We start from the raw sequence: 18,674 nt of genomic DNA, 5'->3' as shown, positions 1-18,674 counted from the left end.
CCACTTCCATTCCAGAATTGACATTCTTTGAAGCAAACCTGCAGGCCTTTGGTGCTCATATTTTACTTGTTGGCAATTTTGACACTTAGCCACAAACTATGCTATGCCCTTCTTCATGTCCGACCACCAATAAATTCTCTTCAAATCTCGGTACATCTTGGTCACACCCGGATGAATGGAATATTGCGAACCATGAGATTCTATCAATAATTGCTTAATCAAGTCATCAACTCGAGGAACACAAATTCTTCCTTTAAAACTGAGAACACCTTCTGCATCAAGAGTGGTCTCTTATGCCTTACAAATAGCAGTCTTCTTCTTGAGTTCATTCAAATTTTCATCCTTAAATTTATTGGCCTTGATCTCTTCCATAAACGTGACCCTTACTTCAATGCTAGCTAACACCCCACCTTTTTCTGAGATGCCCAATTGCATGAATTTCGACTCCAAGGTCTGAATTTCCTTAGCCAAAGGACGCTTAGTTACGCTCAAGCAAGCTAAACTATCCATACTCACTGCTTTTCGACTCAAAACGTCTGCCACTACATTAGCCTTACCCGGATGGTATTGAATGGTGACATCATAATCTTTAAGTAACTCCATCCACCTTCGTTGTATCAAATTCAAATCCTTTTGAGTGAACACATGCTGCAAACTACGATGATTAGTAAACACTTCACACTTGAACCCATAAAGATAATGCCGCCAGATCTTAAGAGTGAACACTACTGTTGCCAACTCCAAATCATATGTTGGGTAATTCCTCTAATGCACCTTCAATTGACGCAATGCATAAGCTATAACATTATTATCCTGCATCAACACAGCACCCAAACCAGAATATGAAGCATCACAATAAATAATGAAATCCTTACCTTCAACCGGTAATGCTAGAATGGGTGCAGTGGTCAAAAGAGTCTTGAGATTTTGGAAGCTCTCTTCACACTTTTCAGTCCATTCATATGGTATCTCCTTTTTGGTCAAATTTGTCAAGTCAGTGGCAATACAAGCAAAGTTCTTCACAAATCGACGATTGTAGCTAGCGAGCCCCACAAAACTCCTAACTTCCGTCATAGAGCTAGGCCGAACCCAATTCTTAACCTCCTCAATCATTTGGATATCTACAATTACACCTTCTTTTGAAACTACATGCCTAAAAAGGCAACCGAAATCAACCAAAATTCACAATTAGAAAATTTTGCATACAACCTTTGTTTCACAAGAACACCTAGAACAATACAAAGATGGTCGGCATGCTCTTCCTCACTTTTCAAATAGACCAAAATATCATCAATAAAGACTATGACAAATGAATCAAGAAATTACTTAAACACCCCATTCATTAAACTCATAAAAGTTGCGGGCGCAGTAGTCAACCCAAACGACATCACTAGAAACTCGTAGTGCCCTTAGCGGGTTCTAAATGTCGTCTTTAGCACGTCCTCATGCCTAATTTTCAACTGATGGTAACTAGACCTTAGATCAATCTTAGAGAAAACGGATGCACCTTGCAATTGGTCAAAAAGATCATCTATTCGAGGCAATGGGTACTTATTTCGAATGGTGACCCTATTCAATTACCTGTAATCTATACATATTCTCATACTACCATCCTTTTTCTTAACAAACAAAACTGGAGCACCCCATGGGGAAGCACTAGGACGAATAAATCCCTTATCAAGAAGCTCTTGGATTTGAGCCTTAAGCTCTCTTAATTCTGCCGGTGCTATGCGATATAGAGGGATAGAAATGGGGCGGGTACCAAGTTCTAAATCAATGCAGAAATCTATATCCCTATCCGAAGGCATACCAGGCAAATCATTAGGAAACACTTCTCTAAATTCTGACACGACAAGAATAGACTCAATAGATGGAGACTTAAACTCAACATCCCTAATATGAGCCAAATAATCCAAACAACCTTGCCCAACCAGTTTCCTAGCCCGAATGGAGGATATGATCTTAGCTTGCTTAGGCTTGTACACCCCTTCCCACTCTAACTTTTCCCTTCCCAGAATTTCTAGAGTTACAGACTTAGTGTTACAATTAAGCACATCATAATAGGGGGACAACCAAGTCATGCCTAAGATTATGTCAAAGTCAGTCATATCCAAAATCACCAAATCAGCCTAAGTCTGAAAACTCATAAACAAAATAGGACAAGCACGATAGACATGGGTGACTATGATAGACTTTCCAACTAGGGTAGAAACATGGATGGGGGTATCAAGTATATCATAAATCATAACAAATGTTGCGTCAAACCTCAAGGACACATAAGAATAAGTAGAACCCAGATCAAATAACACATTAGCCATCCGGTCACAGACAAGAATAGTACATGTGATCACGGCGTCAGACGCCTCTGCCTCATTTTTGCCCGAAAAGGCGTAACACTGAGCCATATCATCATGACGGGTGACTTCCCTGCCTGGTTGCATTGTACCTCTGCATGCGTTACCATTTACCCTACCTCCGCGACCTCGCTGATTTCCTCCTCGCCCACCTTGTGGATGCCCTCGACCATTATTACCATTTCCCGTGGGTACCACTTCTCTAGTCTGCTGTTGCGCGAAATCCATCATACATGGGTGGGGACAATCTCTCATCATATGCACAGGCTCTCCACAATTATAGCAAGTACGATCAAAAGATGGCCTGCTGTCCATCGAAGGTGCGACTCCCTGGTTATCCTGAATCAAATTATGAGATAGAGTTCCCGAGTAATTACTTGTAGAGGCGGGCATAACAGACTCAATTGGCCTGGCAGCGAGTGTTGGCCTCCCTCACCCTTTGGAGTAAGAACCTTGAAAGTTACCCGAGTTCTTGGCCCTTTTTGCTAATGCCTTAGCCTGATCGTCTCGCCTCACCCCCTCTACTTTCTTAACAAAGTCTGTTACCTCATTAAAGCTCTTCCCCGCAGAGGTCTTATGAACAAATAATACCTGCAACTCAGAATTTAGTCCCTTAATAAATAAACGGATCCTCTCTTTCTCAGTAGCCACCAATTGAGTAGCATATCTAGACAAGGCATGGAACTTGGCCTCATAAGCAGTCCCAGACATACCACCTTGCTCCAAGGCCATGAACTCATCCTTTTTGCGATCTCTCAAAGTCCTAGGCACATATTTCTCTAAAAACAGAGCATGAAATTGGGTCCAAGAAAGTGGAGGTAGATCTGAATATATGCATTCCACATAAGCTCTCCACCACTGCTTGGCCTTACCTTGAAATTGAAAAGTCACAAACTCAACCCCATGCTGATGGACAATTCCCAACTTATACAGCCTCTCATAACAATCTAGGATGAACTCATATGCATCCTCACTCTCAGAACCAAGAAACACAGGCGGTTTCAACTTCAAGAACTTAGTCAACATCTCATGATTATTACTAGTCATAACAGGACCCAACAAAGGACGGAAGAAAGCATCATTACCTAGATTTCCTCCCATCTTGGGGATAGTGGTAGCAATATGAGGATTGGCGGGAGTTTGAGTTGCTTGAACAGAGGGAAGCACTCCAGGACCAACCAATCTCTTCAAGAATGACATGATCTGCTAAGCTAACACTGGGTCTATGGGAGGAATACATGTTGTCTCAGCTTGCACCTCTTCCTCTTGTCCAACATTCTCTTCATTCTCAACCTCGATATTCTCCTCTACCTATTCATGATGCGAATGAGGGGCCTCATTCCTGGGAGCACTTTCAACCGGTGCTCCATCCCTAGTAGGCGCCACCACCCTTCATCGGCCTTTACCCTTAGCTCTTCCTCTACCCCTACCTGGACTGCGACCTCTCGCTGAAGATTCCTTAGCTGGAGCATTGACAGGAGCTACGGGCATGCCGCCGTTGAATCTAGGATTAACCATCTGCGGACAGAAGAGTGAAGGAGGTTAGATACCAATTTGAATCGTCAGATACCAATTGGAATCAAGTTATAGCACGAAAGGAGACAAGAGAAAATGGAGAGATTTTCTAAAGTTCTAGCCTCTCGAAGAGAAGTACAGACGTCTCCGTACCATTCCGCAAGACTCTACTAGACTCGTTTTGATACATCGAGATCAACGAACCTAGGCTCTGATACCAATTTTGTCACGACCCACACCATCGTGATTGACACTCACACTAACCCTCCGGTGGGAGAACCATTCATACTAATTAGCTAACCAACTTAATCAAAATACTAAAGCATTTAAGTTATGGAAGCAAGTTAAATGTTAAGGAAAGAAACAGTGAGTTCCCATATACTCCAAATCAATAGTCTAACAACTAAACAAATGCGGAAAAATACACCTAGAACCTGAAAGTCAATGTGCCAAAACTCTAACGAGATCCATAAGTCTAAACAAGAAGGGTTACAACCCCAACTAATGTGCTAATAACTAACTAGAAAGTCTAAGTCTGAAATATGGACATAAATAGAAAGAGAACTCATGGAAACCCGGAAGAACTTGCTGACACTTGAATTCGAAACGATCACTGATCTTCTAAGTGAGGTCTGTCAATAGCCGCCTGAAGATGCCCTGTACTCAACAAAAAAAGAGTAAGTGCAGTATCAGTACACAACCACAGTGTACTGGTAGAATCACGCGGCTATCCCACTAAGTGCAAGATGCATAAGCCATTACAACATAATAATAACATCCATACACCGAACATATACAATATCAATATCATTTAAGAATAACGATCAAGTTCACAATTCTCTATTACATAGTTATGTAAAGTCAATGGTCCTCTCATGGAACCCAAACTCAAACTATTAGCATACCAGTACGTGTTATACGATCCAATATTTATGCCGGAACGTGGCAACTGATCCCATATTTATGCCGAAACGTGGCAACCGATCCAAGCTAATGTGTCGAAACGCAACACCGATCCATTCAACAAGCCACAATCACAATCACAATCACAAAGTACATTCTCATAATCATCCAATCAAGTCATGATTCATGACATTCATCATTCATCTATCATCATGTACAATTAGTGTGATCAACAGTGCAACATTCACATACATACACGTATTATAATGATGCAAGAACAAACATATATCACACAATCATGAAATCACAACCATCACCTACCTCGAAACAAGCTTGAATCCCCTAAGAAACTTGATTCTTCCCTTTTCGGGTTCGTTCCGCTTGTTCTTGGTCTATAAATAATTAATTTAACACGGGAATCAATAAACAATAACTAATTACCTGAATTACTAACAATTCTATCAACCCTAGATCATACACATGATCCCCATACATATATTGGGGCTTTCTTCACCATAATATCTAGATCGAAACCTTTCCCCATCGATAATTATCCATTATATTACGTTCTACGAATCGAAAAATGAATTTGGGGAGTTAAAATCTTACCTTTAGCCTTATTAATGGTGAAAAATCATCAAGAAAACACCTGGATTTGTTCCTTAGCTCTCAAGTTCAAAAATTGTTGAATAAAATATTTTTGGGGTTTATTTTCGACTTTAAGTCGCGTCTTCCCCGCCATGGCGGCACCCACCCTGCTATAGCGACCCACCCTGGCGGCAGAAATCCCGCCTCAGCGGCTAGTAGGAAAATAGTGAACAAAATTAATAATTCCAAGACCCCATTTCACAACACACCTCCAATCGATGACATTCAGAAACTACTTGTTCACGCTAAGATCAATTTCAGGAGTTCTACTCCCCCGAATTCAATTCCGTAAAGTCGTACGGGTTCCTTAATGTCTTAGCTATCTACTCATGAGATCGAAGTCATAATTAGATCACCTAATTGCTACCCGATTTCCCCAGACCTCACATACTCCAATTTCGCAAGTTGGGAAATCTCAAGTTACTATGAAAAAGTTTTTCAGCCCAAAATTTTTCCCCGTTGGCTTTTCTATATCGACGGGAACATGTCGTTACAAGAAATAGTTGGGTCATATTGTAGTACTAACCGAAACAAAGGTGATATTTTGAGCATTAGAGTTTGTTTGACATTGCTGCTAAAAACTACTTATTTTTAGAAACACTCTTTTAAAAAAGCTTTTCCGAAAAATGTTTTTTGACAAAAAACAATTTGTGTTTGGTTTATTCATTTAAAAAGTGTTATTGATAAGTGGATTGTGTTTGATTAATTTTAAAAAAAAATAACTTTAAGAGTCAAATTACGGAAAATGACCAGTCTCAATACACTTTTAATATTAAGATTATTTTAAATATCGATTAAAAAATTAATTAAATTTTATATTTATTAAATTAAAATTTTCAATCAATATTATACATAGATGAAGAAGAAAATAAATTAAATATTGATATAATATTATCATGATACTTTAAATATAATTAAAAAAATCAAGCAAAATAAATTAAAAAATCACTTCACAAATTAAATCACTATATATGAAAAAATCATTCCAAAAATACATTCCAAAAATAAATAAATTAAAAAGATATATTAGTAAATATGTATACATGACATAGATATTTTGATTTTGAAATAAATAATTTTTTGTTTCTGCTTTTTTTAAGAAACATAAATTCTTAAAACTGAAACTTGTATGATGAAAAGAATGATCATTTTTTTCTTTACTATGTAGGCTTTTGAGCTATGGTTGAGATTTGAATTTTGTCAATGAAGTTAGAACCATGTTCATCCTCATTCTCGTACTCTTGCAGGTTGTCAATCTGTGTTTAAAACAGAATTATTGATTTCAATAAACTTTGCAGAAACACGAAGTTACCAAAGTTTAATGAACCAGTAAGAACAGAAGAACATAAATTAATTCACAAAAAACTAAAGTCTGTAAAACATACCATAATCTGTAAAAGACAGAATGAAAAGACAGATCAAGCCCACTGAATGCACAGTGTCCCCTTAAGGAAATTATTCCCCTCTAGTAACTGAGGTTTGATTTGAAATATGTCCTCCCAGGATAGAATGATCTCAATCACCAGTGTATTGATACCCAAAACACTGGTGTCAGCGAGCCACTCAACGGCAGTAAAGTACACGAAAAATATTTGTGCAGAAGAAGAAGAAGAAACTAGAATTTTTGTAAGTAAAAAATTCTGAAGAATAACTGGTATTTATTGCCAAGAGGAACTGATTCCGAAAGGTTGCAACCTTTCAGAATCCACACGACCATTAATGAAAGTTTGCAACCTTTCAAATGCTCATGGCTGTCCCTGAAAGTTGCAACCTTTCAGAACAGTCATTTTCAACGGCAGGAAATTTAAATAAAATGGGAAAGTTTAAATAAAACGGGTCACGTGCAGATCCGAGTCGGGTCGAAACATTTCGGTTAATTAACTAATTAATTGGAACGTTTTGGCCATTTAATTTAATTTAATTAATTAAATAATTAACGACGACGGCGCGAGGGGGGTCCCTCTTTACAACCCTTTTAACAATTAATTAAAGTGTTTCTCTATTTAAACTCTTCTATTTTTCTTTCCACCATCGATGAGGGAGAAATGCCTTTTTACTAAAGCATAAAAGGACTTTTCAAGATCCTCTCTTTTCATCTTTCCTCCATTTCCCATTAACTCTTACTATATACCCAACATTGCATTCATGGCTAAAGTTAGTTTTGGGAGAAATTGTTGTCAACCATGCAAGAATTTTAGGCTTTCTCGTGTACTAGGAACGGTAAGATCCTAAAAAAAATTTAGTTTGAAATAAAGGAAAATCATTTTCGAAAGCTTGTACACATATCCAAATGTTGTGAAACTGCAATTTGATGACTATTTCAAAGGTCTAATCTAGTGCAATTAAAGAATAGATTTAAGATGCAATTTTTTTAAAATTTTTTTTTTTTTTAAAAAAGATAGTTTTGTGGCGATCAAGGTCGCAGTATTGTCTCACTTTATATGACATAGAAAAAATTTCGAGAGTTAATTAAATTTTAATATGATTTTAAAATATTTTAAGTTGTTAATTATTGTAATTTATAGTACTTTTTACGTATTTTTTAAATAATATATATTACTTACCTTGTCCCAATATATGTAGCACAAATAAAATTTCAAGAATCAATATGTTATTTATAATTGAGATTTACAATACTTTTTATGTAGTTTCCAAATTAAATAATACAAGTTATTTCTTTTATCCCATTTTATGTGACATAGATAGACTAATTTAATCAATCGAATTTTTTTTTTTATAAGCAATCAATTTTTTAATATGTTTTTGTAAAAAATATTTTAAGTTGTCAATTATCATGATTATATTTATAGTATTTTTTACGCAATTTTTAAATATAACAATAAAATTAAAAAATAAGACAAACAAATTAAAACGGAGGAAAAACAAATAGGAAAATGTATATGTAAGTGTAGAACCACACAGGTGAAGCAGACATGTTGACGGTCACCTGCGTGGTTATTTTCACTTATATATAAGTAGTGGATATGACAAATTACATATGTCAACGCGTGTAGTGTGTGTCGTGATTTATTTTCTTTGAGAGAAAACCCTAAAATTTCTTCTATTTTGTCTAATTAGTGATGAATGTGTGTTGTGCTTTATTTTCTTTTACGTGTAACACAGACTTGGCTCTTAAGTCTTTAATAATATAATGAAAATTGATAGCAACATTTCTTGTTTATATCATGACTTTTTATTCCGTTTTGTGAAACAAAACCCAACTAGTGTCAATAATCAATAAAAAAAATGAACAGATTTTTTTGTCTTTTTGCTACTTATTTTCCTCTTTATAATCCGTCTTCACATTAATTATAATCTGTTTGTTACTTATTTTCCTCCTCCTTATGAATCTGTTTTCACATTTTGGAAATTATAGTATATACTTTTCAACATTTTATTTGTTTTGGTGCTATATATACAGTGGAGTAACTTTGATCATTGGCAATACCACACACACAAATTAAGATCATATGGAGGAGTACATTTTCTTATTGATTCTTCTCTTTCTACTTCAATTTTCTGTATCATTTGCAACCTCAAATGAGACAGACCAACAAGCTCTACTAGCTTTCCAAAATCTTATTACAAGTCCTAGTCATTTTTTGGCCAACAATTGGACCAACAATACTTATTTTTGCTCTTGGTTTGGTGTCACTTGCACTTCAAAAACCCAAAGGTTTGGGGCCTTGACTCTTCCTAATTTGCAACTTCAAGGCACAATATCCCCGTTTTTGGCCAATTTGTCCTTCCTCGATGTTCTCAATCTTGGGAACAACAACTTCCATGGTGGGATCCCTTATGGACTTGGCCACTTGCCTTGCTTGCGAGTGATTGATGTTCAAAACAATCAGCTAGAAGGAAGTATTCCAACAAGTCTATTTCAACACCAGAAAGTTCAAGTTATTTCATTGGGCTTCAATAAACTCGGTGGTGAAATGTGGAAAGGGCCATGGTGTGTACCGAAACTCAGAGTCTTAAATCTCAAGAACAATAGCCTCACGGGTATAATCCCTCCTTCTATTTGAAATGCCACAAAGTTGCTTAACTTCAGTTTGTATGGAAATAGAGTTGGTGGCAACATTCCAAAGGAAATTGGTAATCTGAGACAACTTGAATTTTTGTCCTTGGTCGATAATCAATTAACAGGTTTCGTAACTGCAACATTGTTTAATATCTCATCACTTCGTGTCCTATCTCTTGGAATCAAAAGACTTTCTGGTCCTCTCTTGCTTGATGAAAGGAATATTGTGTCAAATATAGAGTTTCTAAGTATATCTAACAACCAAATTTCTGGCTGCATTCCTTCCAACATATGCCAACTCACAAAGCTCAAAGTCTTGTCCAGAGCTTTCAACAACATAACTGGAGAAATACCCAGAAATATTGATTGTTTATCCAAACTTGAACAGTTTCTTATTGGTGATAATCCAATAGAAGGGACTATCCCCACTTCATTGGGAAATATATCCACTCTTCAATATATTTATTGTGGAAACAATCGCATAGTGGGGAAAATTCCCCAAGAATTAGGGAAGCTATCAAATTTGAGGCAATTAAACTTTGCCTCTAATTATAATCTTATTGGTCAAATTCCAGAGGCTATTTTTAACATATCTTCTTTGGAAATCATTGATTTCAATTTCAATAGCCTCTCAGGTAGAATTCCAGTCACTACAGGTCTTCATCTTCCAAACCTTAAAGTACTTGAGTTGGGAGCCAATCAGATCAACGGGGAAATTCCATTGTTCATAACAAATGCTTCCAAGATTGAGAAACTGGTACTAGCACGGAACTTTCTCACGGGCGCTATTCCTAATAATTTAGGAAATCTTCGTGAGTTGCGATTACTGTTCTTGCATACTAATCAACTTACCAATGAACCAAGAGAGCATGAATTGTGATTTTTCAATTCTTTGGCGGATTGTAGAATGTTGAAATATCTAGAAGTAGGTTCCAATCCGTTGATTGGCATTCTTCCCAATTCTATTGGGAATCTTTCATCTACTGTTGAATACTTTGAAATAGGATATGCACACATCAACGGCCTCATCCCCATAAGTATAGGCAACATTAGCGGCCTTACAGCCTTGTACTTTGAAGACAACAACTTGGCAGGGAATATTCCTTCTGAGATTGGTAAGCTTAAACAACTCCAAGGGTTGTACCTATCTAAAAATAAATTGGAGGAACATAAGAGGCGGTATGCCATTTATCTAATTTGGTTGAATTAGGTTTGGTTGATAATGAGCTACCTAGATTAATTCCAGAATGCTTAGGTAATCTTAGCATGCTTCAAAAGCTTTATTTGGGTTCTAATAAATTTTTATCAAAAATTCCCTTGAGCCTTTGGAAGATGAGTAGCCTTCTCTATCTTGACGTGTCACATAATTCAATAGAGGGAAAAGTTCTCGAGGATATTGGAGGACTGAAGGCCATTGTAGAACTACATCTTTCCGGTAACCACTTTTCAGGCATGATACCAAGCAGATTCGGGGAACTCCAAAACCTGCAGTCTCTTGACCTGTCGAACAATTCATTTTTTGGACAAATTCCATCTTCCTTTTCCAACTTGATAAGCTTGGAATTCTTGAATTTGTCTTTAAATGCATTCTCAAGTACTATTTCTATGTCTTTGGAAAAACTTTCATCCCTTAAAAGCATTAATGTTTCATTTAATGATTTAAAAGGTGAAATACCTAGTGGCGGTGTGTTTGCAAATTCCACACTACAATCATTTCTCGGGAACAAAGGTCTATGTGGAGTGCACATATTGGAGATTCCTGCTTGTGCTATCACTAATCCTGGACAACAATCAAAGCTTAAGGAGGTTGTGCTAAAAATTGTTTCTCCGATGGTTATTTCATCCTTTCTCATATTCTTGTTGGTTTCAATTTGGATAATGAAACGACAAAAGAAAGGAAAGTCCAAAGATGTGGAGAAGGCTTTAGAGATCAAAACTCATCAATTGATTACTTATCACAAGATTCAACAAGCAACAAATAATTTTGATGAATCCAATTTAATTGGTGTGGGAAGTTTTGGCTCTGTGTACAAAGGCACATTATCTGGGGGGAAGTGTAGTGGCAATAAAGGTTCTAGACTTGGAAAATGAGCAAGTATGCAAGAGGTTTGATACTGAATGCGAAGTGATGAGAAATGTTAGACATAGAAATCTTGTTCCAATGATTACTACATTTTCTAGTGACTATATAAGAGCCTTTGTTCTGCAATTTATGCCCAATGAAAGTCTTGAGAATTGGTTGTACAAAGAAGATTGTCACTTGAATCTTCATCAAAGAGTCACTATAATGCTTGATGTAGCTATGGCAATTGAATATCTACATTATAGTCATGTCAATTAGATAGTTCATTGTGACCTAAAGCCAGCCAACGTTCTTTTGGATGAAGATATGGTGGCTCATATTGGTGATTTTGGAATCTCTAAAATTTTAGCCATAAGCAAGTTCATGGCTTATACCGAGACATTAGGCACTCTTGGATACATTGCACCAGGTATAAAGAATCTACTCCTTTGATTTTCTCTTATTATAATTATGACTCTCCAAATTCTAATGGTAAAAAAGGTAAGTCTTTATTTATGCAGAATTATTGTTTTATTTCAATTGAGTAACTTTTCTTCAATCCTTTTTTTAAGAATATGGCTTGGAGGGAATAGTGTCCGCTAATGGTGATGTTTATAGTTATGGCATCATGTTGATGGAGGTTTTGACCAAAAGAAGGCCAATAGATGAAGAGATATGCAATGAAAATCTTGACTTGAGAAAATGGATAACACAATCATTTTCAGGGACTATGATGGATGTTTTGGATGCTAATTTATTTTCTAAGGAAGAACAAATCACTTCTAAAAGTGAAAGTTGCATCGCCTGCACGATGGAACTAGCTTTTGATTGCACAAAGGAAATGCCAGAATCAAGGATAACCATGAAAGATGTAGTCAAGAGGCTTAACAAAATCAAGAACACGTTTCTAGAATCATAGAAGTTAGCATCTCTTCCGGTGGTGTTCTTTCTAAGCTGCGAGTTAATATGTTACTTTTTGTTTACCTGGTTTCTTTAGTCATTCGTACTTCCAGGAGACATGTACTATTTGTACTTCAGAGTGTTGCATTTCCCTCATTTTGTGATTTCAAATTCGAGTAGACTTTAAAATGTTTCGGATGCTTGAATAGAATTAAGAAATATTACGAAAGTGTGTAGCTTTACTATTTATCTTTCTGTTTGCCTTTACTTCATATTTTTTATTTATCAATTGTTGGGTTTTAAAAGGTGTTAATGAAAATTGAAGAGTTGTGACTTTTATGAAGAGTTGTGACTTTTATGAAAAGTTGCGACTTTTATGAAAAGTTGTGACTTTTATGAAAAGTTGTGACTTTTATGAAAAGTTGTGACTTTTATGAAAAGTTGTGACTTTTATGAAAAGTTGTGACTTTTATGAAAAGTTGTGACTTTTATGAAAAGTTGTGACTTTTATGAAAAGTTGTGACTTTTATGAAAAGTTGTGACTTTTATGAAAAGTTGTGACTTTTATGAAAAGTTGTGACTTTTATGAAAAGTTGTGACTTTTATGAAAAGTTGTGACTTTTATGAAAAGTTGTGACTTTTATGAAAAGTTGTGACTTTTATGAAAAGTTGTGACTTTTATGAAAGGTTGTGACCTTTCCGAAATATTGTGACTTTTCCAAAGGTTTGTGACCTTTCCGGTACGGCACAATAAGAACCTTTTCACACTACCCTTTGTTTTCTATAAATTGAGGGATTTTCTCTCATTTTAGTTGAACTAATTTTTCTGTACTTCTTCTACTACTACTAAATCTAGTATTCTAAGTGTACTTTACTGCCGTTGAGTTGTTCGCTGACACCGTGGTTTTAGGTACCGATACACTAGTGAGTAAGATCGTTCTATCCTGGGAGGATATATTCCATTAACCTCGGGTACTTGAGGGGAATAATTTTCTTAAGGGGACATTGTGCATTCAGTGGGCTCGATTTTCTTCTTTAAGAAAAATATTCCGTATATTGTTTCTAATATGTTTCTAATTCTATTTTCTCTACTAGTTTAAATTTTCTAGTTTTGAAAATGCTCTTTAAACTTTGTTGTTTCTTACCAAGTTCTTCAAAGTTTTTGTTCTAAGTATCTTATGAATACAAGATGAACAACAATCTTAAGGGAGTTATTATACTGTTGATATTTCTTGTATTCTACTGATTGAGAGAAACAAATCATAGAAGTAGAAGATTAATGCATTACTTCTCCAGAATTTGGTGCTTTGTTTAACAAGGTCGAAGTGAGAATGTACTAGAAGAATTGGTGGTATTTCGGTTAAAGATTACTCTAGGTACCCTTCTTATTATTTATCTAAGGAGGAAAATGGTTTCTAAAAGTTAACAGTTTTGATATTTATCATGTATGTCTTTGGAAAAAGATCTGCAAACCATATGGTTTTTTGAATGAATTTTCCTGGCAAAAAGTGTTGCCTTTAAAATTCTTTAGTTTGCAGAATGAGAAATGCACATTTTTGTTTGATAAAATAGTATGCCAAAATGTTATAGTTGGAAGGCTAATTTGAAAAGAAAAGCATATCTATGTGATAATCTATGAATATGTTCAATTCTGTTTGGAGACTGCAAAAACTTTTAGTAGTTTTGTACTCCATGTGAAATTTGATTGTGTATGATTTTTGTAGACTAAAAACTTTTGTAGTTTTTCTACTCTGGATAAATTAGACTATGCAATTGGTTTGAAGAATATGAAAACTTCACATAATAAGTTAATGTTGTACTTTTGATTTTCTATAAACTTCATTGTTATATAGAAATGAATTGTACAAAAAAAATTGTCTTTATTGTTAGTATTTTAAATACTATGTGGTATGTCTATTTGTGATAGAGGAAAAATACCAGTGACTTAGAGTTTGTGATTTTGTACCTCTATGGAATGAACTTTGACATTGTGTAAAAATTGTCATATGGAATTGAAGGACTATAATTCTTTTGTAGAATAATATTTTCAAAAGTGGTTTCATGTTGCCAATGACACTTTGATAGCATGAAGAAAAAAAATATGTGGAAAAACTATTTTCAAATACTTGAAAAAGGATTTTTGAGATCATATTTAAAATGTGGGGGGATCTTTGCTTATGACAAAGATAAAATTAGACTTAGTGTCTAATTTAAATTTGGAGCACAAGATATGAAATTCGATGATACTTTAGTATTATGTTAGACCAACAAAATTCTTGGAGTATATTTGATATTGTGGCCGTTGAGTTTCTCGTTTACTTGTTTATGGTATGACTAGTATGAAACTACCAAATTATATGTATACTTGTTCAAAATGATTGAGTTCTTTATAAAAAAAGTGTCACTTAAAATGTTGTGATTTTTCATGAAAAGATATGTCTATTAAATATAACTATTTGTATAGACATGAATATTGGTGAATAGTCATTTGTCATGTTTTGTAAAGAAGCATTTGGACTATATTGCCTTTATTGGACCCAATAAAACTTTGATCATGGGTAGTTCTCTAACAATCAAATTGTAAGTTATGTGATTCTTGGAGTATGTTTGATATTGTGGTCGTTGAGTTTCTCATTTACTTGTATTGGTATGACTAGTATGAAACTACCAAATTATATGTATACTTGTTCAAAATGATTGAGTTCTTTTATAAAAAAATTGTCACTTAAAATGTTGTGATTTTTCATGAAAAGATATGTTTGTTAAATATAACTATTTGTATAGACATGAATATTGGTGAATAGTCATTTGTCATGTTTTGTAAAAGAAGCATTTGGACTGTATTGCCTTTATTGGACCCGATGAAACTTTGTTCATGGGTAGTTCTATAACAATCAAATTGAAAGTTATGGAAAGGTCCTTTCGAAAAGGACATTTGGGTGATGACTCTAAACAGTGTTTGTATCACACAAAATTATAAAAAAGAGGAACAAAATCTTTGTAAGGAAAACCTACCTCGCGGAGAGCTTTTCAAAATCAATATTTTTATTTGTTTGAGTCAAACTGTTTGTGACATGAACACTTGGGGCATGTCAATTACAAAACCTTGTAAGGAAAACTGATCAACTTAGAAGTTTTGTCTAACTTTGGGTGCAATAAATAAAAATGCCAAGTTTGTGTGGAATCTAAGTATGCTGAGCATTTTTATAAATCTATTGAAAGGAATTCTAATCCCTTAGAGTTGATTTACACTGACATTTGTGATATGAAGTCAACACCATCTCGTGGTGGGAAAATGTATCTCATAACTTTCATTGACGATTGCATTAGAAACGACTATGTTTATTTGCTGAATGGTAAGGATGAAGTAATAGAAATGTCTAGACAATATAATATTGAAGTTGAAAATCAGTTGGGAAAAAGATAAGAAGTGATAGGGATGGAGAATATAAATCTCCTTTTGCAGATATGTTTGGAAAGTGGATTTATTCATCAAACTACTGCCCTATTCACCTCAATCTAATGGAATTACACAATGGAAAAAAATCAAACTCTGGAGGAAATGATGGCTACGTTACTTATAAGTTCAGGTTTACCAAAAAACTTGTGTGGAGAAGCTATCCTTACAACAAAAGGGAACAACAAAAAGTTTTCTTTTCAGAAAGAAAGCAATAAAAATTTTTGTTTGTTCAGGACACAATCTATTCCATATGAGAAATGGAAAGGAAAACAAATTCAACTTGAAATATTTCAATGTGTGGGGATGTCTAGACAAAGTCCAAGTTCCTATTTTTAAAAGGATTAAAATAGGACCTATGAATGTGGACTGTAAAATTATACTTGAGTAGTCTAGTGAAGGGTCTAAAAGACCTTTGAAAGAAAAAAGGAGAATGCACTTAATAAAGAGATTCAGAGGCGTAGTAAATGTCAAAGGACATCTACTTCCTTCGAATATGATTTTGTAACATTTCTTGTGTCTTCTGTAGACTCATCCTTTTGGAAAGATGGTGTCAATAGTGAGATTGATTCAATCTTGAGCAAGCATATTGGAAGTTAATTGATTTTCTTCTAGAAAATAAACCTTTGGGTTCAAAGTGAATCTTCAGAAGGAAAATGAAAGTCAATGAAACTATTGGCAAATACAAAGCAAGACTTTTTGTCAAAGGTTGTAGACAAAAATAAGGTTTTGATTTTGTTGACACATACTCGCCACTAACTAGAATTGCATTCATTCAGATGTTAATTGCATTAGCTGCGGTATATGACCTCCAAATTCATCAAATGAATGTGAAATCAATTTTCATAAATAGAAAATTGGAGGAAGAAATTTACATGGAACAACCCCGAGGGTTTTGTGGTTCTTGGTAAAGAAAAGAAATTGTGTGAACTAGTTAAGTCACTTTATGGACTAAAACAAACACCCAAACAATGACATAAGAAATTTGACCAAACCATGTTGCCAAATGGATTTAAGAATGATGGAAGTGATAAATGTGTTTACATTAAAATCACACGGTCATTGTTTGTTTGCATATTGATGACATGTTGATCATCATTAGAGACACTAATGACATAAATGCTACTAAACGTATGCTAGAAAGCAGGTTTGATATGAAAGATCTTGGAGTACTTCCTGATGCGATCTTAGGTATAAGAATCCTTAGAACTCCATAATGTTTAGCAGTGTCACGGTCTCAGTGCATCGAAAAAGGTACTTGACTAGTTCAAATATTTGGATTTCAATATTGTCAAGACTCCAATAAATGTGAGCTTTGCATTTCAAATGAGTGAAGGCGAAAATGACTCACAATTGGATTGTGCTAGAGTATTGGGAAGTATGATGTATATCAAGAAGTGTACTCGATCAGATATAGTATGTGCTATTAGTAAATTGAGTCGGTTCACGAGTAATCCCAATCAAACTCATTGGATGGCAATGAAGAGAGTTTTAGGGTATTTAAAACATACTAAAAACTATGTCTTGTATTATAACAATATCCAGCAGTATTGAAAGGATATAGTGATGCAAATTGGATCACCGGGATCAAATAAAGTAAAATCCACGAGTGGATATGTATTTAATCTTGGTGGAGGAGCAGTCTCTTGGAAATCTTTCAAAAAGACATGTATCGCTAGCTCTACAATGATCTCTGAGCTAGGTGCTCTAGATAAGGCCGGTGAATAAGTTGAAAGACTTTGGAATTTCTTGATAGATATTCTTCTTTGTTCCAAACCTTTGGCACTAGTATGCATATACTTTGATAGTCAAGATGCAATAGGTAGGGCATGGAGCATGATGTATAACGGAAAGTCTTGTCATATAAGACATAGACATGATACCGTTAGAAAATTACTGTCTAGTGGAATTATCACAATTGACTATGTAAAGTCAAAGGATAATGTGTCGGATCCACTTACAAAAAGACCTAACTAGAGAGAAAGTTGAAAGATCATCTAAGGGAATAGGTTTACATCTTAGGACAAGTCATCATGGCGGTAACTCTATCTAGCAGACTGGAGATCCCACGAGCTAGATTCAAGGAGAAAAAAGAAGTTGTGACTGACGGTTCGGCATTGTCAACCAACTCAATCCATTCCCATAATGAAGACAATGCTTAGGAACAAGGATACAACATTAATGCTTGTTAATGAGTTAATAAAGCTTAAAGTTTTTAATGATTTGCTAAGTTTGACAGATTTGACCAAATAGTGTATCTACGCGATAACACGTTTAGAAATCACATATGTGAGTGTGAAGTGTAAGCCGCTTCAAAGAGGATGATTGTCAAAAACCTATCTCTCTATACACTCATGAAACCAGGAGATATTCATTGCTGAAACGAACACAATCGTAAGAACCATAAACGGTAAAGGTTTAATTGTGTGACATATGGTTGTCTAGGTATACACCAAAGCTCGACGGTTCAAAGATATCGCATCTACCGATTGAACGAGTATATCCAACATATGTTCACTACGGAAAGTCCAAGGGGAAACCTACTTATCCAGATGCAATGGACCCTTGCTTGTAAAGTACACACTCGTCCGTGCATTCCTTTATGTTATAACCATTCCCCATTAATGTGGGGGATTGTTAGGTATGTAGCAAGAGTAATGGTAAATGGAGGGAAGATGAAAAGAGAGGAAGATGAAAAGAGAGGAACTTGAAAGTCTTCTTATGCTTTTTGTAAAAAGGCATTTCTCCCTCATCGGTGGTGGAAACAAAAATAGAAGAGTTTAAATAGAGAAACACTTCTATTAATTGTTAAAA

At 35.2% G+C, this 18,674-nt stretch overlaps 2 protein-coding genes across 2 annotated transcripts; both read left to right on the top strand.

Moving 5' to 3' along the window:
* Positions 1 to 8,890: 8,890 nt before the first annotated feature.
* Positions 8,891 to 11,532, top strand: LOC102586206 (LRR receptor-like serine/threonine-protein kinase GSO1). Its single transcript, XM_006359671.1, has 4 exons — positions 8,891 to 9,372; positions 9,472 to 10,269; positions 10,348 to 10,556; positions 10,652 to 11,532. Exons 1-4 carry the CDS (start codon positions 8,891 to 8,893, stop codon positions 11,530 to 11,532), a joined length of 2,370 nt encoding a protein of 789 aa, XP_006359733.1.
* A 210-nt stretch (positions 11,533 to 11,742) lies between these two features.
* LOC107063094 (probable receptor-like protein kinase At5g18500) lies at positions 11,743 to 12,458 on the top strand. The gene is made up of 2 exons (XM_015314529.1): positions 11,743 to 11,933; positions 12,076 to 12,458. The coding sequence occupies exons 1-2, from the start codon at positions 11,831 to 11,833 to the stop codon at positions 12,420 to 12,422; spliced, it is 450 nt and encodes a 149-aa protein (XP_015170015.1). The 5' UTR covers positions 11,743 to 11,830; the 3' UTR covers positions 12,423 to 12,458.
* Positions 12,459 to 18,674: the final 6,216 nt, after the last annotated feature.

Source organism: Solanum tuberosum, unplaced genomic scaffold (genome assembly GCF_000226075.1).
Source record: "Solanum tuberosum cultivar DM 1-3 516 R44 unplaced genomic scaffold, SolTub_3.0 scf00304, whole genome shotgun sequence".
Taxonomy (NCBI): domain Eukaryota; kingdom Viridiplantae; phylum Streptophyta; class Magnoliopsida; order Solanales; family Solanaceae; genus Solanum; species Solanum tuberosum.
Note: the sequence above shows the minus strand (reverse complement) of the source record. Positions and strands in the feature narration are given on the sequence as shown.

Coding starts and splice junctions, on each gene's coding strand:
- LOC107063094 (XM_015314529.1), top strand. CDS start 11,831: ATGGTGGCTCATATTGGTGATTTTGGAATCTCTAAAATTTTAGCCATA. Junction 11,934..12,075: donor TCTTGGATACATTGCACCAG/GTATAAAGAATC, acceptor CCTTTTTTTAAG/AATATGGCTTGGAGGGAATA.
- LOC102586206 (XM_006359671.1), top strand. CDS start 8,891: ATGGAGGAGTACATTTTCTTATTGATTCTTCTCTTTCTACTTCAATTT. Junction 9,373..9,471: donor GAAATGTGGAAAGGGCCATG/GTGTGTACCGAA, acceptor GCTTAACTTCAG/TTTGTATGGAAATAGAGTTG. Junction 10,270..10,347: donor CTTCGTGAGTTGCGATTACT/GTTCTTGCATAC, acceptor GGCGGATTGTAG/AATGTTGAAATATCTAGAAG.